This window comes from Octopus bimaculoides, chromosome 7 (genome assembly GCF_046866305.1).
Source record: "Octopus bimaculoides isolate indiv1 chromosome 7, ASM4686630v1, whole genome shotgun sequence".
Taxonomy (NCBI): domain Eukaryota; kingdom Metazoa; phylum Mollusca; class Cephalopoda; order Octopoda; family Octopodidae; genus Octopus; species Octopus bimaculoides.
The window spans coordinates 28393497-28419749 of record NC_142934.1 but is presented as its reverse complement, the minus strand read 5'-3'; the positions used below and the strand labels follow the sequence as shown (position 1 = coordinate 28419749).

The 26253-nt window shown below is 36.6% G+C and overlaps 1 protein-coding gene across 2 annotated transcripts in view; it reads right to left on the bottom strand.

Moving 5' to 3' along the window:
* Nucleotides 1-424: 424 nt before the first annotated feature.
* The window catches only part of LOC106881998 (tektin-3), a 59408-nt gene continuing 33579 nt past the window's right edge, over nucleotides 425-26253 (bottom strand). For both annotated transcript variants that reach the window (XM_014932538.3, XM_014932535.2), the window contains exons 2-7: nucleotides 19251-19970; nucleotides 16954-17024; nucleotides 14424-14567; nucleotides 11814-12036; nucleotides 6688-6842; nucleotides 425-1138 (exon numbers count right to left, since the gene is read on the bottom strand). In XM_014932538.3, coding sequence (XP_014788024.1) covers nucleotides 892-1138; nucleotides 6688-6842; nucleotides 11814-12036; nucleotides 14424-14567; nucleotides 16954-17024; nucleotides 19251-19958 — 1548 coding nt within the window. In that variant the 5' untranslated portion in view covers nucleotides 19959-19970 and the 3' untranslated portion in view covers nucleotides 425-891. The remainder of the gene's footprint in view (nucleotides 1139-6687; nucleotides 6843-11813; nucleotides 12037-14423; nucleotides 14568-16953; nucleotides 17025-19250; nucleotides 19971-26253) is intronic.

Genomic DNA, 26253 nt, shown 5'->3' with positions numbered 1-26253 from the left:
TATATATATATAAAATTATATATAAAGATAAAGATATATAAATATATAATATATAATAAATATATAATATATATATTTAATAATATATATATATATATATAAAAGATATATATAAAGATATATATAATATATATATAAAGATATATATATATATATAATGATATATATAAATATATAATATATATAATAAAAAGATATATATATATATATAAATATATATATAAATATATATATATATAAATATATATATAAATAAATATATATATATATAAATATATAAATATATATAAATATATATAAATATATAAATATATATAAATATATAAATATATATAAATATATATAAATATATAAATATATATAAATATATAAATATATATATATATAAATATATATATATATATATATATTCTTATACATCCTTTTAAATGACCTTCAAAAACAAGGGGTTGTTCCTGAGTGTAGACACAAATAATAATCATTTCCTAAAACGATATCTATCAATAATAAGATACTAACCCATGTGCTGCAAGATATGATAGTACAAAAACCATATTGGCAACAACTGTAGTAGTAATCTCAACTAAACTGAAAAAGTAACCAACAACTAACCTCCTTACCATGACCATCACCAACTACTAAAGGCAGAAGATCCTTCATATTATCAAGTACTTGGCAACCAAACTTTAAAATAGCAGTAATTGTTCCCTCTTTACACTCACTCTAAAGGAAAAGCATGTGTGTCTGTTGTATACTGTGTATGTATACTGTATATACACACACACACATACATCACATGCACACACACACAAACACATATACATATGCACATACTAGATTGGGTGTAAAGGGAGAATATATAACATTGATAAATATGACCTGTCTGAGATTCTAACTATGTATAGGAATATTTGGTTTGGTTGTTGTGTAGATGCTGCAAATTGGTGTCATGGGAAATGTCTTACGCAAAGACAAACACTTTTCTCGGTCGATAAACAAAGAATGAGACTTATTGTTAATGTCCACTTCTAGATTTGACTTCAGTAAATGTAAATCTTGCACAGCATTTTCAGCATGGTGTAATTTTTTGGTAAGACATTCCACTGTCTCTGTTATCTCACCCACTTCTCCAACCAACCTGACAACAAACAAGAACATACAAACATAAATATCAATGTTAAATTGTAGAAATATAGTAAATACTTGGCAAATTATAAATGAATACCTGTAGCATTAAATAAACATACACACATGCACGCACACAGGCACACAGATACTTAGAGATATAAAGAGTTTAATGTTGTAGGAGAGGAAGTATGTATTGAACTTTTATCTCTCAGTTTCAAGACACAGGCATGACTGTATGGTTGAGGAATTCACTTGTAAACCATGTGATTTCAGGTTTAATCCCACAGTGTTGTACTTTGGGCAAGTGTTTTTGCTATCACAGCATGTTGACCAAAGCCTTGTGAGTGGATTTGGTAGATAGAAACTACAAGAAGTCCATCATATGTGTATGTGTCATGTTTGCATGTTTGTATCAACACAATTTAATGTCCATGTTCCATGCTGGTATGGGTTGGATGGTTTGTGTTGTATAGTGAAACTGTACACCACTCCCTGTAAAAAGTGGTATGAGTTAGCCATAATAAATAGACCAGTAGCTGGTTGCCAAGAGAGGGTTGAGAGTTGAAGAGTTGAGAGTCAACAGTTGTAGTTGGTGTCTTGTGGAGCTATCAGTGATAGTAAGACAGAAGTTAATGTATTACTATTCCGGTATGAAGAGGTACAATGGTATCCAAAGATGAGTAACTGTTATGGCTACTAGCATAAAACAGCAACTACAATACAACTGCAGTCATACATCACACAGTGGGAGAAACCCACTTTACAACAGTGACAACAAGGAAAAACAAATTTATGCAGAGTGAAAAAAAAACACTCACATGGAGAGTTTAAACTAATTCACATGGAAAATTTATTTGGCACTGAATGTATGAAGAAATTTAATTTATGGAATACACCCATAAGCGTTTTGTGTAATAATGTAAACAGAGCAATCAAATGAACTGAAACAAAAAGAAGTCATGTGGAACATCATGCGTGAACTTCCAGTAACTTTGGAAGAAATAAAAAGAAATGCGAGAAATGACAAATTTATTAATGAGACAAAATGAAAACTGTAGTCAACAAAAGGAAATAAAGGTCTAATGCAAAGAACCACCAAGATGTGAGCGTGTACTCTATATGTGATGGTGTACTAATGTACACTCAGGGGGTGGTCATACCACAGACATTACAGAAGGAAATGCTAAAAGAGTTCGTGTGGGACGCCTAGGCATCTCTAGAATGAAAGCACGCACTGATGCAAAGTTTCGTATACTGGCCAAGCATGGACAAGGAAGTTGAAAACCTGGTAAAAGGCTGTAGAGGATGTGTGCTGGCAGAGAAACTACCTACTACAAAATGTGAACCTTAGCTGGAAGTGAAAATACCATGGTTCCAATTTTGCAGGCCCAGTAAATGGATATTATTACTTAATAGTAGTGGATAGCTACACAAAATGGCCTGAGGTCATGAGGTTTAAACGACTGACCTTGTATATGGTAATAAACTTTTTACACGAGCTGTTCACAAGATTTGGGATACTGGATATAATTGTCTCTGATAACAGAACACAGTTTGTATCCTGTGAGTTTAAAAGATTCTGTGAGATGTTCACGTTAGAACATAAAACTATAGCACCACATCACCCTAGATCAAATGCAAGGGCCAAACTGTTTGTGGACACTTTTAAGAGAACTTTAAAGAAAGCTAATGAACAAGGTTGCAAGGAAGCCATGGACGAGGTCACAATCCAACAATTCTTAAGGGTATACAGGGTATTTCCGATCCAAATGCGCCAGAAGGAAGTTCACCAGCAGGATTAATGTTTGCCAGAAAAGTGAAGTCAATATTCGATAAACTATTACCAGTGAAGAAAAAATACATGCCAAAATTCTTTAAAACTAGCGATAAGGTATATATAAGAATGTACAAAAATGGTAAGCAATACTGAGAAGAAGGAGAAATTGTAACATACATAGGAAGAATGATGTATGGTGTAAGAAGCAGAAATGGAATGGAAAGGAGACAGAAATCAGCTTAAGGAAAGAGTCATAGAAAAGGAAGCAACAAGAGTAGAAAAACTGATGGATTGGCTAAATGACACTTTTCAGGTTCCAACACCATTACAAGAAGTCAAAACCACACATACAAGGAAAAGGAAGAATAATGAATTCCTAAAAATAGACCCTAAGAAGAAAAGATATTGATTATATAAAAAACTTTTTAAAAAATGTGGAGTGAGTAAAAGAAATTGATTGTTAAATAAAATAATTAAAAGGAGAGATGTTGTGTAGTGAAAATGTATACCCCTCCCAGTAAAAAGTGGTAGACAGTCAGTATAAACAGACCAGTAGCCAGTTGTCCTAGAGTGGAAGAGTTGAGAGTCAACAGTTCTAGTCTTGTGGAGCTATAAGCGATAGTAAGACAGAAGAAATTAATCTATTACTATTCCAGAATGAAGAGATATGATATCTGATAACTAGTAACTACTGTGGCTACTCATGTAAAACAGCAACTACAGTACAATGGCAGTTACACATCACACCAGTGGGAGGAACCCACTTTACAACAATTTGACAAGAACTGATGGGTCCAAGGACTGCATCATGCTCCAGTGTCTGCTTTGGCATGATTTCTAAGCTGGATAACCTTCCTAATGCTAACTACTTCATTGTGCATACTCAGTGCTTTTTCATCCCATATATGCCATGCAAAAAGGCACTGCTTTGCAGCCACTTAAAAAGCACTTGTGATAATGCCACATAAAAAGCACTCAATAAACTCTGTAGAGTGGTTGGCATTAGGAAAGGAATCCAGTCATAGAAACCAAACCAAAACAGATTATGGAAACTGGCACAGCCTCTGGCCTTACCAGTTCCTGCCAAGCTATCCAACCCATGCCAGCATGGAAAACAAACGATGATGATAATATATGTGTGTCTGAGTCTCCTTGGTTTGCTATTGTACAATAACTTCTAAACAAGTATCGTCATCACATAAATAGTATCCTTCATGTCTAATTTTCAGTGAAAACATGTCCAGCCATGGGGAAATAATATCTTGCTTGGAGGGTTAACGATAAGAAGAGTTAACAGCTGAAGGTTAATGACAGGAAGGGTATCTGGCAATAGAAAATCTGCTTCAACAAACTCTGTCTGAACCATGCAATCATGGAAAAGTGGATATTAAATTATATATATATATATATATAAAGTGTAGTATATTGCCACTTAAGTGTGGCTGACCCCTAGGGGTGGATGTTACTGTTGCTTTTAGCCCCAGGAGGACATCTCCTCCAGCTGGCTTATCGACACACGACTGTGTCCTGTTTGCCAAGGGAAGTTATCCCTCTCACCACGATCTGCAACACGAACGGATCCGGATTTCAGGGTTATTTCCCTTTGTCGGCGTTCGATAGCTGCTGACCTTGGTGAGAGAGACAAAAACCTGGCAATCTTATATCTTCTTTTCCAGTGAAATTCTTCACTGATATCGAAAAGGTGAAAACAAGCAATGTTAATTCTCTAAATGAAGTATTAACAGTAACTGCACGATAAAGTGTAGTATATTGCCACTTAAGTGTGGCTGACCCCTAGGGGTGGATGTTACTGTTGCTTTTAGCCCCAGGAGGACATCTCCTCCAGCTGGCTTATCGACACACGACTGTGTCCTGTTTGCCAAGGGAAGTTATCCCTCTCACCACGATCTGCAGCACGAACGGATCCGGATTTCAGGGTTATTTCCCTTCGTCGGCGTTCGATAGCTGCTGACCTTGGTGAGAGAGACAAAAACCTGGCAATCTTATATCTTCTTTTCCAGTGAAATTCTTCACTGATATCGAAAAGGTGAAAACAAACAATGTTAATTCTCTAAATGAAGTATTAACAGTAACTGCACGCAGGTTTTTGTCTCTCTCACCAAGGTCAGCAGCTATCGAACGCCGACAAAGGGAAATAACCCTGAAATCCGGATCCGTTCGTGCTGCAGATCGTGGTGAGAGGGATAACTTCCCTTGGCAAACAGGACACAGTCGTGTGTCGATAAGCCAGCTGGAGGAGATGTCCTCCTGGGGCTAAAAGCAACAGTAACATCCACCCCTAGGGGGTCAGCCACACTTAAGTGGCAATATACTACACTTTATCGTGCAGTTACTGTTAATACTTCATATAGAGAATTAACATTGCTTATATATATATATATCTGTCTGGATATAGGTTTTAAGTTGTAGGCCACAATTTTGTACCTAGGTCACTAAAAGTTTGCAAAAAGGTAATTCTTGTGACGTTTTCTAATAACATCTAAAAACGGAAATTTAGTTTTTTAAATTAAAACACAAATTAAATTTATAAGAATGAACATACTTTCTTTGAAAAAGAAAATCAAAATTCTTAAATACAAGTAACATCCATCCCTCATTATTACCATCAATCACCCTTCACTCACAACTTCTAACCCCACCTCTCATCCCTCTCCTATCTACTTTATCTGCTGTAAAAAAAATTAAAATAGAACCTGTTACTAAATATCAAACTATATCACCGTCTCTGTACTGCCAGTAACTACTCCTCTCCTACATACTGTTCCCAGTCAGATTCAATGCCTCATCCTTATTGCATTCACCCATAGATACCATCCTCACCTCTGTGCAAAATTCACTAGTCATCCTATAAATGTATCTAACCACCTGCAACCCTACCCACATTCCCTGATTCTCTTATCTCCAGCTCTTTTCTCTTCCTAAGACATGTTACTTTCAGGGTATGTTCAGGCACCTCACCACCATATTTACGTTTTGTTTCAGACACTTCAGCTACACTTATTCAACCATGTAAAATGAGAGAGAGATGTGAATCTCCTGCACAATAATAAACCTGTTCCTTCAATTGTACTTTAATCTCTCAACACTTCACGTAAACTAACCACCTTATCTCCTGTTCTCCCTCTCAGTCAAGAAGAATCTTTAGTCTTTTGAGTTACAAAGCAACCTTATTATTGTTGGTGCCATGGAAAAAGCACAGTATACTCTTTGAAGTGGTTGTTGTTAGGAAAGGTATCCAGCCAGAGAAACCATGTAAAAACTGAGACACTGGAGCAAGACATGGTCCCCCAACCCACTGGACCTTGTCAAAACATCCAAACCCTGTCAGCATGAAAAGAGGATGTAAAAATAATGGACTCTCCTATTGAAGACGATGTATGAGTGTTCAGCTTTTGATGAATGACCTGCACAAATGATTTCATTATAGTGATCAAATGTATGAGTTGTACATTAGTTCTCTCACTCCATCAAATTGATGTTGCCTGAACCGGTGCACAATATACCATGCATCAGGTGTCGAAGTGATCGCAAAGCAACTGGAGATAAGTGTTTTGCTCAAGAACCACAACACACCACCTGGTCTAGGAATTGAAACCATGATCTCGCATTCATGAGTGCAACATACTAACCACTAGGTCATGTAAAAATGATGATGATGAGGATGATAATGACATGTGTGTCTCAGAACATGTATACATACATAAGTGTATGTGTACTTGACTGAACATATATACTTGCATAACTGCACACGACAACCTTACCAAACATATGCTGGATCACAACAAGACTCCACATTCGGTCGTAACAGTCGAGTACCAAGCCGTGTCTGGGCAACTTGTAATGGTGCTTGTTTAGCTTGAATAGATTTCTTTAGATATTCAATACTTTTATTCATGTCAAATATTTCTTGTATAACCTGCAATCAGTTGAAATAAAGACAGATATAATAATATCATCATTATTTCTAGTTAAAGCTTGTATTAATATTGTATCTTATGGAAAAAAATGATGTAATAAGTTTCAGAACCTACTTATTTGTTCAATATCAGTGTAGTGGATACAACAAAAGGTATGACAGGGCTGGGATAGATGCTTTATAGTGTTTACCTCTAACCTTTTAGTTTCAGTATTCAAACTCTGCTTATGTCAATATACTTTAGATAAGCTACAGCCAGTTGCTGCTGTACAGGTCATAGCATTACATTATATTTGAATATTACATTATATTTGAATAAATTAAGATGATCACAATTGGAACGCATTTGATCATAGGTCTGCTTGAACTGTGCTGACCTGGCACTAAACAGTAATATATAATTTATTCAAATATAAGGTAATATATAATTTATTCAAATATAATGTAATATATAATTTATTCAAATATAATGTAATATATAAGTTATTCAAATATAAGGTAATATATAATTTATTCAAATATAATATAATGTAGGTTTTGCATTATCCCACATGTCATTCCTTTTATTAAAATAGCAGGGTGTAATCTAAGGCTGTTATTTTTAGTGGTTCAAAAATCATGTAGAGTATTCTTCATTGGCTTGTTTAGCTCCTTTGATACAAACTTGCCTGAAACCAGCTTTGATTCAATAAGTCAAATTTCTTGTTCAAAAGTGATTTAAATTAAAATTACCAATCAAAATTTCATGTTAATTTACGGGCCAAGCACCTATTTAATAATGACAAGTTTATTTTAGTAAATTCTTCAATATTTTCAAAATTAATTTAAACAAAGGCAGTGTATTTCAATAGAAATATGGTAAAAGAGTTAACTATCTGGTACTTGGTAATAACAAGGACTACTGGGCTGCAAGTAGAAGTTTCTAGAAGGAAACCATTATTTAATAACAGCATAGCAGAAATAGTACAACATATGGAGAATTGGGCTAAGTTAAACACCTAACAGTATTTAGTTTCTATCTTTTTAGGTTCTAAGTTCAAAGCCTACTTGAATTAAGTTCACTTCCTATCACCACCACATGTTTAATTAAATATACTTCTAAGAAAGTTTGTACCCTGTTCTGATTTTGTTCCACCATAAACTTTAAAAAAAAAAAAAAAAAACCCTCCAAATATAAATCAGTACCTTTAAGAATTTACATAATAAATTAACTGATGATTTAATAAAAGACTGATATACTATTTGTTGTTGTTGTTGGCACTCCGTTGCTTACGACGCTGAGGGTTCCAGTTGATCCGATCAACGGAACAGCCTGCTCGTGAAATTAACGTGCAAGTGGCTGAGCACTCCACAGACACGTGTACCCTTAACGTAGTTCTCGGGGATATTCAGCGTGACACAGTGTGACAAGGCTGACCTTTTGAATTACAGGTACAACAGAAACGGGAAGTAAGAGTGAGAGAAAGTTGTGGTGAAAGAGTACAGCAGGGTTCGCCGCCACCACCCCCTGCCGGAGCCTCGTGGAGCATTAGGTGTTTTTGCTCAATAAACACTCACAACGCCCGGTCTGGGAATCGAAACCGCGATCCTATGACCACGAGTCCACTGCCCTAACCACTAGGCCATTGCGCCTCCACATACCATTTGTAATATCCTAGCAACTAATGGAAACTGATACGGACCTCCAGTTACTAGAAAAGCTGAGGAAGTTGGTATTATACCAAGTGGATAACAATCACTACTTAGTTATTTATGTCCCTTAGTTCATTTTCTGATACCATGCCAGCAATGGCTAATAAGGATACATATATATCATTCAACCACTACCGTGGTTGAATATATTCTTAAGTCCACCATTTCGTCAGTTGCAACAACTTCCAAGCTTCACCACTAATTCAGTTCTCAACCAAATTGCAAACTGTTAACAGTTTTACAGAGGACATCTCCTCAGCTACACTTTAGCATAAATAGTTTGAGATCTGGTTCAGTAGAAAAAAGTTACATCAAAATATCTGCGACCTCAAGGGGGGGGGGGGCAGTAAGGCACCTATTCATCTTCAATTAACATAAACTTTTAAATTAAAAGTATGCCTTTCTTAGGCTTAAATGAAAGAGTGCTTGGTCTTAGGAAGGGCATCCAGCTGTAGAAACTCTGCGAAATCAGATTGGAGCCTGGTGTAGCCATCTGGTTCACCAGTCCTCAGTCAAATCATCCAACCCATGCTAGCATGGAAAGCGGACGTTAAACGATGATGATGATGATAATGATTTCATCAGAAGTTACAGAGTGACAATGAACAAATTCGTCTTTGATAAGTGCTAATACACAAAACTCTCAGCTTTTGACTTGCTCTCTAACTTCTGCCGATGATATATATACATATTACATATATGTGTAAAAAAATCTCATCGTGCAATTGAACCAATGAAAGAGCCTCTACCTGGTCGCTCGATATGCTAAAAATAGCACCCACAGTATCCCCCTACCTAAATCACACACCCATTGTATGTAATGTCCTAGATTATCCCTAAAAAGACAGTTTGCTGAAGGCTAGAATGTCTTTGATGATACGTTTGCAGTATCAGGGTTTATTTGAGGCTAAATAACAATAACATTATGGTCAATTTCTATATTGACACCTGCACGATTTACACTAAGAAAAAAAAACAAAAAATTTGATTTTTTGAGTGGAATCAAGTACCCTGACCTCCTAATATGCTGCAAATCCCTTATTTTGGTTCGGAAAAAATGAGGTGTGGGTTCCCCCGCCCAGTCCCAGAATCCTTGGAAATTTTTTTTTCGTTGAATGAATTCCTGTGACCTAATATTGCAAAATTAGGTTACTTAAGATGAGCCTGGTAACTGATGGTTTTGGGGTCTTGTTCTTTGTAACTTTTGGTGAGCCATGGTGTAACCAACAACATGGTAAAAATTCCTGCCATTATTTGGTGTGGATGGGTAATATCAAATAATTCAATTACAACATATATTTAAATTAAACACAAAAAAAAATATTGAAATATTATCATCACTTACATGGAAAAATTGAAATATTATCTTTCAGTATCTTATAAGGTAAAATCTTAAATTATTAATTGACACATTATTAATTATCTTATAATAACAATGCCTAGAAAAAATCATGGATTACATGGAAAAATGTGAGCATGAAAAGTCATATTCTTAAGATTATAAACCTGGAAAAGTACAGGACAAGTTATTACACCTATAAAAGTATAGGACAAGCTATTACTTCTAGTAAAGTAAAGAATAAGAAACTTGTTACTTAAAATATTGCAGCTAAAATTAAATTTGAATATTAAAAATGCTTTTATTATAGTTTACAAATAACATTATACTTATTTAAGTAGAGTTTGGCTAATTTACTAACTTAAATACAGAAAAAGGTGACTAATTAGATAAACTTACAAATTAGCTGAACAGTTTTGTACAATAAATTTAAAAGATGAGAACTGTAAAGAGTGATAAATTAGAACTGGCATTCTTTGCTGCAATATTTTAAGTAAAAAATTTCTTATTCTTTTCTTTACTAGAATATGACTTTTCATGCTCGCATTTTTCCATGTAATATATATATATATCCTTTAAATTAATTAATAGGATTATATCTCTAACTTTCTTTACCACAACAGTTTCATCAATTCTTGTATAGTATTTATGACATACCATTGACTGGATAATCCACATATAAAAGAATTTCTTTAAAAAACGATTATTTAATTTTCTTCAACTGTGATAACTTTAAAATTGCAATCATGAGTTAATACAATTAAATTCAGTAGAAATTCATTTATGTTTCAATTGGGCTTTTGAAATGACACAGACAGAAGTTGGGTGGTTTCACATGAGCCTCAAACTAACCATTTTAAATCAAATTCAAAAGTTCTAATATCTAGTTCTAATATAATGTAGACTATGTAGGCATTATTTTTTAAGGTTGTTTCTACAGATATTCTATAGAAACTATAACCAGTGCTGATTTTTGCTGTTTCATATCAAGACATTGTATGGCATATACACTCATTACCAACTTTTGTCTCCAATCTCATTGTTTGTTTACATCTGACCTCTCGATACAAAACATTATAGCAAAAATCAGAGCTGGCTGTAGTTTCTATAGAATATCTGTAGAAACAACTTTAAAAAAGTAATGTAACAAGCACTGCTGATGCAGTAGGGCATGGTATTGACTATTTTGCATACTTCATAGTATATTGCATTTGCATAACAAAGTACCGCATACCTACAAACCTTTTATGTAGGTATTATTCTAGATAGTAACTACATCATCATCATCGTTTAATGTCCGCTTTCCATGCTAGCATGGGTTGGACGATTTGACTGAGGACTGGTTAACCAGGTCGGTACACCAGGCTCCAATCTGATTTGGCAGAGTTTCTACAGCTAGATGCCCTTCCTAATGCCAACCACTCCGAGAGTGTAGTGAGTGCTTTTACGTGCCACTGGCATGGAGGCCAGTCAGGCGGTACTGGCTACGACCAAAAGTTCTAATTGTAGAGATTAAATCTTACTGATTTTATCTCAAAAAAAGAAAGGACACATTAGATATTGAAGGGCTAAAGCAGAATACAGCAGCCCGTGCTGAACACACTCTTTTTCTTGCTGTATAAACTTGACACTGACCAAACACTCCATCGATCTTAATATTTATTTCAATCAACTAAGTGGAATGGAGCAACATGAAATAAAGTGCTGTGCATAATGACTGTGTGGCTCCCAGGCTAGGAGTTGAATCCATGAACTTATGATTGAGGCCTCAGTTACCCAATCATTAGGCCTCACACCATCAATAGATGTGATGTAGTCCTCTACGACTATCTGAAAACAAACGGAATGGTCAAAGTTGGATTATATTTGATCACTAGGTTTGCTGATCAAGGTTGACCTTAACCTAAACAACAACCACAACTACAACTACAACGACTTACCTTTGATAAATGTGTTTGCAGTTTATTCTTAGTTGTTAGCAATTCTCTAATTCGGTCTGCCAAAGCTTGATTTGTCACATTCCACTGTTGCCACATATCACTGCAGCATTTTTGAAGCAACGTGTTGATTTCACTGCACAGATGTTTAGAAGCGGCACGCTCTGCTTGACATTGCTTGATATTATTATTGGTAAACATACACCATGTTTTTGGCACTGATGTCCTGCCAAATCACAGAAATACATCTGATGACATGTTGCTTCATGGCAATATACAAGTTGTCAGTATTTGTAATGCTATACATTTCTCTAGCTGCATATATATTCATGATATATTCATGAATGGGTATATGTTTCTGATTAAAGGTATGTAAGCACACACATACATACACCTATTTGCATATTCATATGCATATATATAAATTGGCTCAGGCCATGTTTAGTTTAACAGCACCACCAGATAGAATCTGTTAAGTCGTATTTATGTCAAATTCTGTGGTACCATAACCTGTTTAAATAGTGAGCTGTTGTTAACTGAGATGTATCCAGGTGTAAGTGGTTTGTCTGGTATCTCATGAAGAAACTTGTTCAGATAATGTTTGGAAGTAATGGGATGTTTTTTTCTTCTTTGATTCACTTTTGAGATAATATTAAAAGTAATTGTGTTGTAATATGTTATGTGTAATGAGCTTGATTTGTGCAGAAACTGTTAAATACTGGTACAAAAAAAAATAGAAACAAGCCTTCTACTAGAGGTATGTTGTCAACTTTTACAGGCAAGCTTTCAGTGGAGACAAACTTACCAAAGTGGTTGACATAATACAATCTGCTCTTTATTCAGAAAGAGAATTTCTGTTGGAAACAGAGGTAATAGTTCCCATCATTTTTTTTTCCACCTCAGACTCAGGCTACTATACTTTCACACTACTCACTTCTACTGCTGATTATGTTACCTAAGTAACAGTAGCTGTAAACTATCTTTACTGAGACTTCTGGGCAGTTAAAAGAATTCACATCATGTCTATTTTTAATTGCTATTTCTGTGCATTTGCAATATACAAAGCCCTTTTCTGTCAAGCTGTTTATGATGCCACTGCATCCATTGAGCACATATAGTTTATATTATATACACACTATAGAACTCCTATTAACTTCTTTTCAGCAAATTAATAATGACTGCATACCAGATGACAATATAGTTTTGCATTCTTCCTTGTTAAGTAAAACAAAAGCTTTACCTAAGCTAAGTTAGACCCCGCTTTCATACTTAGAAAATTCTTTTTATAATTCTTTTTATGTAATTCAGCTATGAGGGCTAGGTCATCAACATAAAGAACTTCCCAGACAACTGGTCCTGAACTCCTATTATCAATAAAGAAGCGGTGGCTGGGTACATGCATACATAACTAAAAGCAATCATCCAAGAAAGTGATCCTGTGTCATATGCTCTCTACAGAAATTAGACTACCAACACAATTACTTTACCAGTTCTGCTATATGAAGTATTATACCAAAACAAATCAAAGAAGAAAAAAATCCCATAACCTTCAAATGCTATCTGGACAAATTTCTTCAAGGAATACAGACAAACCACCTATACCTGGATACGTTTCAATCAACTGTTCCCCACTTGAATGGGCTAGGATACCACAAAACTTGACTTTAACACGACTTAACAGAACCTATCAGGTGGTACTATTAAGTTAAACATGGCTTGGGACAATTTTGATTGAAACATATCTAAATTATTATTATTATTATTATTATTATTAAGGCATTAAGCCAGCAGAATTATTAATGCATCAGACAAAATGCCTTGCATCATTTCTTCTGGCTCCATAGTTCAAATACTACCAAGGTCAACTTTACCTTTCATCTTTTCAGGGTTGACAAAATAAAGTAACAGCCAAGTAGTGGGGTTGTTGCCCCTTCCCTCAAAATTAGAAGGAGCCATTATTATTAGGTAGTGAGCTGGCAGAGTCATTAGCATGCCAGGCAAAATGCTTGGTAGCATTTTGCTTATCTTTACATTCTGAGTTCTAATTCCATTAAGGTCAACTTTGCCTTTCATCCTTCTGGGGTCAATAAAATAAGTACCAGTTGAGTACTAGGGTTGATGTAATCGACTTGACCCCCTCCACCAAAATTTGAAAGTATTATTATTAGTAGTATTATTATTTAAAGAAGTTTGTTGTGTAAGGCCAGAACAATGTGAGAAGGTACAAAATAAACTACAAGAGGAAAAAACAAAACAAAGTTGCAGTTTTACCTTGTTTTTCTACATTTCGTGGTGAAGACCCTTTCTTCAGGACATTTGGTAAAAGTGGTAGTTGGAAAAAGTCATTGCTCAGATGTGTGAGCAACAACTTTTTCCAACTACCACTTTTACCAAATGTCCTGAAGAAAGGGTCTTCACCACGAAATGTAGAAAAACAAGCTAGAACTGCAACTTTGTTTTGTTTTCTTTTCCTGTTGTAGTTTATTTTGTACCTTCTCACATTGTTCTGGCCTTACACAACAACATTCTTTAAAGTTATACCACACAATGCTTCACCAAAACTACCTCATTTTATTTATTTATTATTATTATTTCTTTCGTTTTATCACTCACGTGATGTTAATCTTTTCAACACCGCTTTGATATGATATGTCAGTTGACAGGTTACGAAGCTGGAAAGCATTTTCATCAAGGTTTTGTGCGACAACTTTATTTCCACTGTCCTTCTCAAGTTCAAGTTGAGCTGCATTGTTTTGACTGAAGTGACAAAGGAAAAGAAAAAACAAAAGAGAGAGAGAAAAAAAAAAGGAATCAAATAAAAACAAAATGGGTAAATAAGAGTCAGATTCAGTATTTCAGGAAAATGTTATTCATTGCAATGCATAATCTGATTAAGAAAGGAGAGATATAAAGTCAGATAGAAAAGAAAGAGATATAGACAAGCAAGGAAATGGACACAATGTCCAACTAAATGAGAGAAATAGGTGAGAAGACATTATGAGAAGGGGTAAAATAAAATGTTTGGATGAAATGAAAGTGAGTGACTTCAAGTTTTATGTAGCCAGCTAAACAAGGTAAACTCAAAAGATTTGCATAATAATTACAAGGAATTCTAAAAAAGAAACTTGATTAATTTTCAGCTTTGAAAAGCTGAAAATGTATGAAATAAGAAAGATGTGAAGACTCATTTATTTTTAGTATGTCAATATCATTGTTTAATCTGTTCGCTGTGTATCTTTGTGGAAACAAAGATAAGCACTCACTAGAAAAAGAACAACATGACATCACATGATATGTAGTTCACTGATGGGTAAAGTAAAAAGAGACCCCTGGTTCTTGAAAAGTGTTTCATGGGCTTGATGCGTAGCCAAGGAAGTGGACATGTACAAGAACAATAATATTAATAAGTTCTTACATTCGTACAAAGCCAAGCCACATATCTGTAAATAAGGGTCATAGTTAAGTTAGTACCATCATCACTGTTTTAACATTCACTTTTCTATGCTCTCATAGATCAGGCAGAATTCATTGAAGCAGATTCTCTTTGGTCAAATGCTTATCTTGTCATCAACCCTCACCCAGTTTCAAGTTAATCAATATATTTCCCCATAGCTAGACATGTTTTCACTTGTATGACTGACATTCATTTACAACCATCATGGAATATCCAGACAAGGAAGGAAACAGACAAACACACACACATACACAATGGGATTTTTTTAGTTTCTACCAAGTAAATCCACTTGCAAGGCTTTGATCAGACCAGGATTTTAGAAAAAAACTTGTCCAAAGTACCATGCAGTGGGACTGAACCCAAAACCATGTGATTAGGAAGCAAACTTCTTAACCACACAGCTATACCTGTACTTCAAATAATATGCTAGTCAGCACAAGCAAATTATTCATAGTAAACAGAGATGAGTAGTTAATAAGTTTGCAATATAATATTTCCCCATAACCAGACTTGTTTTTATAGTAGATTGGAAACAAAAGCCACAGGTTGTATGATGGGGAAACTTGCTTATAACTGTTGCAAGGAGACAGAAACATGCTCATATATGCACGCACACACATACACACATTATATAATGGGTTTCTTTCAGTTTCCATCCACCAAATCCATTCACTAGGCTTTCACCTGGTCCAGAGCTATAGCAGAAAACACTTATTCAAAATGCCATGCAGTGGGATTGAACCTGAGCACATATAATTGGGAAGTAAACTTCTTAAAGCACACAGCCATAACTTACACTATAATTCAGTGAGAAGTTGAAAACCTCATGTCAAAATTAACACAAGACCCACTTACTTCACTTACACTGCCATTACTTATTTTATTGAGTCTAGCAATATTGAAAGCATTGTTGATCTTGGTAGGATTTGAACTTAGAAATTAGAGAAGCATAACAAAATTCTGATAGCCAATTAGTCCTGTTCTCTAATGATTCAGCTACTCTACTGTCTATAATAACAAGAACAGCAAGCAACTACAGTAACTTCATCTTCCACATCTGCTTCCACATCAATAAAAGGCGGTCTGCAATGTCAGAGATGTGCTTATAACACTGACCAATTCTCTTTCATCATTCTCCCAGTAACACAAAGTTTAAGCTATTTTTTTTACTGGAGATGGGGAGAGATCAAGGAAAATGTTTAGTTGTTAACAAGAAAGTCTCTGCAATTAGTTTGTCAGAAGTTGGCAGTATCAGCGTCATCATCACAAGGATCCTTTCAACCAGTTCTTAACTACTTTGGGTTTTGCAACAATAACCATATGAGAGATGAATCTTTGTTATCCCATTCCATAACCTTTTGACATCTACACAGAAACCACTGTAGAAGTAAATCAGTTAAACAGCTAAGGTGTTAGATAACTTGCTCAGACACTGAGAGTTCAAAGGTGATGCAAGTTACTTCAATTCACTTGTTCTCAAGAATAGGTGCAACATTATCAGAGAACGTTGGCATTCTGCCAATGGAAAATTTGTTTCTCATCATCTGACTTCTTGCCATAAAAGTGAAGATAAATATCAGCTTTTAAAAGCCAGTTCCCCCAATCCACTTGCAGAAATTCTTAAACCTTTTCTTTGCTTTTTGTCATGGAATCAAGACAAGATCAATTCCCATTAATAAATTTACTAACCTTAATTGTATTGTTACCTTTTCTATCATCCCTCGCAGTTTGTCCTGACATATTTTAATGGTTTCCACCTCCTGTTATTTCAGTAACAACAAAAAAGAAACAAATGTTATTTTATCTGCCATTTTATTAAACAGTTAGTCAGTATAAAAATATTTTAATGAGCATTATTCATTTTTAACATTAGCAATTCGTATTTTGGTTTCTGTAAAATGAACTTTATATTTGTCCATGGCAATTATTTATATCTAGGTGAGCTGAGCTAGCAAGAGTTAAATAGTTGACCATATTTAAACAGAACAGGAGTGTCATGGTTGCATATTAAACTACTGGCCAAAGATTCAACACAGATGTTATAATCAAAATCATTATTTTCATCATCATTGAACACCCATTTACCATACTTGCATGGGTCTGACAAAATTTGTTGAAGCAGATTTTCTACAGCCAGATATCCTTCCTGCTGCCAACCCTCTCATCTGTTTCCAGGTAAGGTAAAATTTCCTTTGGCCAGACATGTTTTTCATTGACAACTGAAAACAAACAATATTGCTTGCATGATAGTGATGCTCATTTACAAGCATCACATGTCAAGATAAGGGATACACACAATCACATATAAATAAATGAACAGTTGGATCAAGTGATGAAGGTTGCGGAGAGGGTCATAGCCAACTAATTAGGGAGAGAGTTAGTTTAGATGAGATGCAGTTTGGGTTTGTGCCAGGGACAAGCACCCCTGATGCTATATTTCTGGTAAGACAGCTGCAGGAGAAATACCTAGTTAAAGATAAACCTCTGTATTTGGCTTTTGTTGACATGGAGAAAGCCTTTGACAGGGTCCCCCCAATCCCTTATCTGGATCTAGGGATACATAAGTGGTTGGTGAGAGCTGTAGAAGCTATGTACAGGGATGCTGTCAGTAAGGTGAGGGTTGGCAATGAGTTTTGCAAAGAATTCAGGGTACAAGTAGGGTTCACCAAGGATCAGTCCTCAGCCCCTCTTGTTCATCATAGCCTTTCAGGTGATAACAGAGGAATTCAAGACAGGCTGCCCTTAGGAGCTCCTCTATGCTGATGACCTTGCTCTTATAGTTGAATCACTACCAGAACTAGAGAAAAAGTTACAGGTATGGAAGCAAGGTCTAGAATCAAAGGGCATTAGAGTTAACCTAGAAAAAAACCAAAGTCTTAGTAAGTAGGAAGGTGGACAAATCACAAATCCTTTCAGATAGATGGCCCTGCTCGATCTGTAGAAAAAGTGTAGGTAGAAACTCCATAAAATGTACCTGGTGTAAGCTATGGACACATAAGAGGTGCAGCAATATCAGAGGAAGATTAACAGGAAAGATAGTTTTAGTGCGTGGAAAGTGCACAGGTACAATAAACACCAAAAACATACAGAAAATAGATTCCATCACATGCCAGGGAAAAAAGAAAATAGAAGTAGACAATAGCTTCTGTTACCTAGGTGACCAAGTCAGTAGCAGGGGTGGATGCTCTGAGAGCATAGCTGCTAGAATAAGAATAGGCTGAGCAAAGTTCAAAGAGCTCCTACCTCTGTTGGTAACAAAGAGCCTCATGCTCAGAGTGAAAGGCAGACTGTATGATGCCTGTGTGCAAACAGCCATGCTACATGGTAGTGAAACATAGGCTGTGACTGCTGATGACATGCATAGGCTTGTCAGAAATGAAGCTAATATGCTCTGCTGGATGTGTAATGTCAGTGTGCATACATGACAGAATGTAACCATCCTGAGAGAAAAGATGGACATAAGAAGCATCAGATGTTGTGCACAAGAGAGATGACTGTGTTGGTATGGTCATGTAATGCGTATGGAAGATGACAGCTGTGTGAAGAAGTGTCGCACTCTAACGGTGGTGAAGCACGATCTTCAAATGTTGAACCTCACAGAGGCAATGACAAGCGACTGAGACCTTTGGAGATATGCCATGCACGAAAAAAGCACCATTCATGCGTTGAGTCTCATGGAGGCAGTGACATCAAGCCAAGTGAGATTGTAGTCGTGGCTGATGCCAGTGTCATGTAACTGGCCCATTAAAAGCACCTTTCAATCATGAGGTGATATGCTGTGCATGTGAAGACCTATTGAACCGAGTGAAATCATAGTCATGGGCAATACCAGTGCTGTCTGTCATTTACTAAATCCACTCACAAGGTTTTGGTCAGCCTAGGACTATAATAGGAGACACATGCTCAAGGTGCCACACAGGAAGGAAGGAAGCTATGCCTGTGCCTGCAATAATTTGACATTATAAATATTCCAGAAGATTACTTACTTTGACCAAATTCTTTTCAGGATCATCACGGACCATTTCAATGCCCCGTTTCTGAGCTCTGATGTAAAGACATTCTCGCACCAAATTCAGTGGGTTTTCCGTTTCTACCAGAGTTTTTTCAATTATTCGCTTTGCATTTTTCAGTTCTGATGTAGAAGAAGCGATGTCGCTAATTTCATGAAGAAGCTCGTTTTTCCAGAAGACTATGTCAGAGATGCGTTCTCCTAATCTTTTACCACTATTTGACTGAGTACGTTGTGTTTTCTCATCAGCTTCCTTACACATTCTTGCAGTATCAAGCCTCAGTTTTTCTGCACCACTTCGAAGATAATCAGATGTAAAATAATTATTTTGGTTAAAGCGTTCCCATTCATTTGGGGTGTAACTTGTATAGAGAGATATGGGAGGTGATTGAAGGACAGGAGCAGGTTTGAAGGAATTCAAGTTGGTATTTCCAAAAGAAAACATTGCCTTCTTATTCATAGACAGTGTGCTTTCAGCTTTCTGGGGTAGGCTGCATGCATTCTGCTGTTGTTGCCAGGGAATTTGTGTTAATGAACGCTGAAAATATCGTGGATTCGGATAGAAATCCTGCACCCTTAAAGTTGAATTCTGACGTGCAATTGTTGGCAGGGCACTGGAGCCATTGGAATTTTTACCAGAGCCAAACATATACCTAGCTTTCTGTGTATGTCCCAGAAACTCCATTTCACAATGAACCTGTAATACAAATGAAAATCCAAGTCAGATATTAGTTTGTTCATAGATGTTGAAATATAAAGAACAAAAAAAATTAGTCATCTTTGTCATTAATGACAAAAGAACTAAAGAAAACAAATATGCCATGTTTATAGTACTGGGTTTCACTATAATGATTATAATCATTTATAGTATAAATGCATGATTGATACTCACTCTGTTATCCCTTTTCAACATTTATAATATTAGAATTATTCCTTATCCATTATACTTTAATCACTTCAAATTTCTTTCTAAGCAAATACAATGACTGAATGAATGAATGAATGAATGAATGTATGTATGTACATACATATGTATACATACACACACACATAGGTGAGTGAACAAATGAAAAAGAGGTATTGAACATATTTTGTAAGAGATACATATATTAGTTTCAAATTTTGAAACAAGGCAAGCAATTCTGGAGTAGGGGCTAAGTTGATTACATCAGCCCCATTGTTCAACTGTCACTTATTTTATCAATCCTGAGAGGATGAAAGGTAAAGTCAACCTCGGTGGAATTTGAACTCAGAACATAAAGACAAATGAACTGCCACTAAACATTTTGCCCAGCATGCTAACAATTCTGCCAGATGACTACCCTAGGAGTTACATATGTTATTATTTAAAACAGTTTGATTCAGCTTCATGCAACTTAAAGTTTCGTCGGTTTCCTACAGAGATCTCGTCAGGTTATTTATTTTGAATACCCTCAAGAAATGTACACACCCACACAGCCCTAAACAGCGACAACAGACTGGCAATCTCAAGCCATATGAATGGCCACATCATGGACAAGTTTAGGAAGGACCTGATAAAAATATCCAAAGAATTTGGCCTGTCTATAACAGTTATGGCCAACTTGATCTTGGTCAACTCCCTAGACATAACCCTAAACCTGAAAACAGACAAGTACTACCCTTACAGGAAACCTAATTAGGAAACTGTAATCCACAGAAGCTCAAATCACCACCTCCCCCCGCCACCCACTGCAATTTGACCCCAGTTTCAGGCATTAGCAGAAGAATATCTAAGCTTTTAGCCAAGTGGGAGATCTTCAAAAGCCTTCACCCCAACTGCAATGACACATTAGCAAAGAGCAGATTTTCCAAGAAGTTAGCACATAAAGAGGACCCCCACCCAACCTCCACCCTTACACTTGAAGAGGACCAGAAAGAGAAAGATAATCTAGTCCAACCCAACCATTTACCCAAGAAGTTTCCACCAACATAGCTAGGAACTTCCAGTTGTTGATTAAGAAGCATTTCCCCAGGGGCCATAAGTACTATGAGCTTTTCAACCCACATTAATGTCAAGGAGAGCTACTCCTGTTTAGACAATATCACTTCTAACATTGCAAGTTACAATAGATGCAAACATGCACTCACAAAACCTCCAAACCCAACCTGTAATTTCGGAAACCCTACCAGCTGCCCTCTAAGAAGGTCCTGCCTCTGAACAGCCATAATGTACAGAGCCAACCTCACACTATCCAACGGCACTACAAGGCACTACACAGGTATGATGGCCAATGACTTCAAGGGAAGGTACATGCAGCACATTCATTCCCTTAGATGCTGGGATAAAGAGAATTCTGCCTCTTTGTCTCATTTCCTCTGGAATGAAACCCCCAACATTGAATAGACCACCATCGGCAGGACCCCATCTTATACACTGAACACCCACAATTGCCAACTCTGTCTCTGTGTAAGACTGTATATTCTCCACCAACCTGCAGTATCTAGCAACAGGAAATACAAACTATCTTCTTGCTGCCATCAGAGGTATACCCTCCTGGTGAACTTCAAACCACTGGCTGCCAACAATCCAGCTACACCACCTTAACATTGGCTGCCCCACAACCAAGGGCAGGGTTCCTAACAACCAATGCCTGTGCAGACCACAGGCTGACCTCCCAATCTTATGCATCTCCTGTAACCTCCTACACTCATCTCCATATTCATAGGTGTGCACATGCACACACACAGCTACATATGTATGCTTTTCCTCGCTTTCTTTCTTCCCACTAACACTACCAAACCTCAATCCAATCCCACTCCCCCACCCAGCAATGCTCTTGCAACCACACTCGCATACCCTCATCATGCTCAAACACACAAATATCAAAAGCATATGTTAGGAAGGTCATCCAGCTACAGAAACCATATTCAAACAGACAACTGGAGTCTGGACAGTGCCCAAGCTGGCCAACTCCTGTCAAACGATCCAACTCCCTAGATAAAAATACATGCATGCATTCATGTTCTTCCAGACAAACATGCACACATTCATACATACATTCATTCTAAACACATACACATATACAGTAGGCACTAACGTACATGTATTCACACACACATACATACACATATTCATACTACTGATATACACAGCTGACATATGCATGGAGTCAAATCAAACATTATTAAATAACAATGACAGACTTTCTCGTTGAAGACAACATATGAGTGTTCAGCTTTTACTGAACAACCTGCACAAATGCTTTTTTATAGTGATCAAATGTATGTGCTGTACATTATCTCACTTCCTCCATCAAACTGACATTGCTTGAACAAGTGCACAGTGTACCATATGTAAGGTGCTGAAGTGATCACAGAGCAACACAAGATGAAGCACTTTGCTCAAGAACACAACACACCACACAGTCTTAGAACTGAAACCACGATTTCGCGATCGTGAACACAACACCCTAACCACTAAGCCAATAATAATAATAATAATAATAATAATAATAATAATCATCATCATCATCATCATCATCGTTTAACGTCCGCTTTCCATGCTAGCATGGGTTGGACGATTTGACTGAGGACTGGTGAAACCGGATGGCAACACCAGGCTCCAGTCTGATTTGGCAGAGTTTCTACAGCTGGATGCCCTTCCTAACGCCAACCACTCAGAGAGTGTAGTGGGTGCTTTTACGTGTCACCCGCACGAAAATGGCCACGCTCGAAATGGTGTCTTTTATGTGCCACCCGCACAAGCCAGTCCAGGGGCGCTGGCAACGATCTCGCTCGAAAATCCTACAGGAGCCAGTCAGGCGGTACTGGCAACGGCCACGCTCAAAATGGTGCATCTCATGTGCCACCCGCACAAGAACCAGTCCAGGGGCACTGGCAACGATCTTACTTGGCTTGCCGGGTCTTCTCACGCACAGCACATTTCCAAAGGTCTCGGTCAGTAGTCATCGCCTCGGTGAGGCCCAATGTACGAAGGTCTTGCCTCACCACCTCAGCCCAGGTCTTCCTGGGCCTACCTCTTCCACGGGTTCCCTCAACTGTTAGGGTGTGGCACTTTTTCACGCAGCTATCCTCCTCCATTCTCACCACATGTCCATACCAGCGCAATCGTAATAATAATAATATATTCAGGAATAACGATCATCATCATCATCATTATCAAGTGGGTTGGGAACCACAACTCATAAATTTGATTTCTGGCATGGTTTCTATGGTTTGTTGCCCTTTCTAATGCCAACCACTTTTCAGTGTACTAGGTGTTTTTTTTCATGACACTAGCACAAGTAACTTGCAAGACAAAGAAAAGATATTGTGATTTAGTGGGGGTTATAGTAAAGAAGGAGATGGCTTTATGCTAGGTTTTGAGAGATTTAAGTATGATAGAGGAACAGGCACTAGTGTCTTGCTATAGATACACGGCTACCCTTCATTATATAAGAGTGGGAATAGCTACAAAGAAGATAAAGGTGATGGTGACAAGGTGTCAGCACAAACTCTCAAGATACAAGATGGGTATAAGAGAAAAGAGGAACAGACACTGAGAAGGGTGGGTGGACAGGTAAGTTCATAAGAGTGTGAGAGTGACGGATGGTTAGAGCTGGAGGTAAATATCAGCAAGAGTGTGAGAAGATGAAAGTAATGAGGGTGGCTCTGGAAGGAGGTGACAAGTGGAAGTATAGGAAAGGTGGAGAGCAACATTATAATAAACCTGTAGATAGATCAGAAAATAGAGAGATGATGTGCATGGTAGGAGAGCGTAGGGAAAGAGATGCACAGTGACAGAAATGGAGATTAGCAAGTGAAGGTTGGTCACAGGAAGGACATCTAACTATACAAAATCTTCCTCCACTAGTTCTGTATGACCCATGCAAGCATGGAAAAGTAGACTTTAAAACAATTATGATGATGATGATGATGCAATATAAGAGCTGAAAATAGCAACAAAAATGTCTATTCAACAAAAGAGACAGTAAAGTACTTAATTCTCCAAGATGCAATCAAAAATGTTAATTTTGTAACCTTTCTGTGGAAGATGCTAAGATGTGATGATAAAAAATGCTGGTCAAAAATGTCATTAAGGTATAATTTTCCAATGCTACATCATATATAAACAATATATCAAGCCATTTATAGAAAACATGACTTGGGATAAAGAAAAGCCTCTATTAATGACTACATGAATAAGCACCAATACAAGGAATATTGGTGGGGTATATTCATTAAAACCTCTGACATACACAAACATAACAGACCTGATATAGTTCTTTGAGGCAGAGAAATCATCAAAACTGCTTCAAAATGTAGTTCTACTCAGATTTAGATTTGTATCCATTATTATTAGTGCGACTGGATACGTTACTAACAGCATTATTGATAAACTCAAAAAGCTGAGATTTTCAGGCAAAGTAACCAGCTAACACACACTTTGAAAATACAATATGTAAGCAGAAGAGTTTAAAATATAGAAGACTATTAAGATTCAACATGTAATCATTGTTGTAATCTAAATTCCAACAAAATGAGCTTAGTTTCATTAAAAACCAGCTCCATTAATATAGATATTCAAATAATTAAAAAGGTAACACATACATGCACACACACACATATACGCACATGTATGCATACAAACATAGATCATACACTCATATCTGTGTGGTTAAGATGTTTCCTTCCACACCACATGATTTCTGGATCAGTCCCACTGTGTAGTACCATGGGCCAACAAGCAGTCGTAGCCTTGTGAATGGATTTGGTAGGAAAAAGCTGAAAGAAGCCTATCATGTGTATGTGTGTGCGTGTATTTTGGATGTATGTGTGTGTTAGTGAGTGTGCATGCATTTTGTATGTGTGTGTGCATGTTTGTGTTACCTTGTCTTGACACTGTGTGACAATTATAAATGAGGGCCACTCTCATACAAGTGGTGTCGTTTAATTCCAATATTCTGTGAGAACGTACCTGACTATGGGGAAATATTACCTTACTTGGAAATAGGTGAGGGTTGGCAACAGGAAAGGCATCCAGTCAAAAAAAAAATGCTTCAGTAAACTCCATCAGACCTATGCAAGCATGGGAAAGTGGATGCTGACTGAATGATGATAGCAACTTGCATATACAAACATACCCACACTGAAATAAATACTGTAACTAGAGTCTGATGCAAGAATGACTTTCTACTTTCTTGTATACATACAGGCACTCTTTATCATTCTGTAACTCTCTCTCTCTCTTAACCACTCTTTTATTTCCATCTCCATTCGCCCCCCCCCCCCCTCTCCTCTTCTTTTTAATCCAAACTCCCAATAATTGGTCTCCCAAGTAGCAGGAGATGGCATACATCACAATCTAGAACCCGAAAACCCATGTTTCTAGGTTTCTAGGTGCAGCTATGATTCACTGAAGTAGCCAGGCAAACTTGGTTTTAGTTTCAGTATTTTTTTATATTTTTTTGGTTTGCATTGTTATGTGTTTTCTGCAAGTGCAGTCCATAATGTTCAGTTTCAGAAGAACATGATGGCTACGTATTTAATCAATGAAATCAATATTGATTATATAAAACAAAAAAAAATCTGTCTGTTTACTCAAGGTTTATTTCAATTCATATGGGTAGCCAGATGGAAAACTAATTATAAATTTGAAATATGCACACAAGTACATGCAAATGCACATACATAAAATTAATATATGATAATTACATCGATGTATATTTATCATCATCATCATCATTGTTTAACGTCCGCTTTCCATGCTAGCATGGGTTGGACGATTTGACTGAGGACTGGTGAAACCGGATGGCAACACCAGGCTGCAATATATATGTGTGTATATATATATATATATATATATATATATATATATATATATATACATACACACACATATGTGTATGTATATAAGAGTACACTTATAGGTATGTATGTATATGTATATATATCATTATTTCGCTTAGGCATAGTGATATTAATAAGCTGGTGTTAGGACTCAATATACATATGCTTCA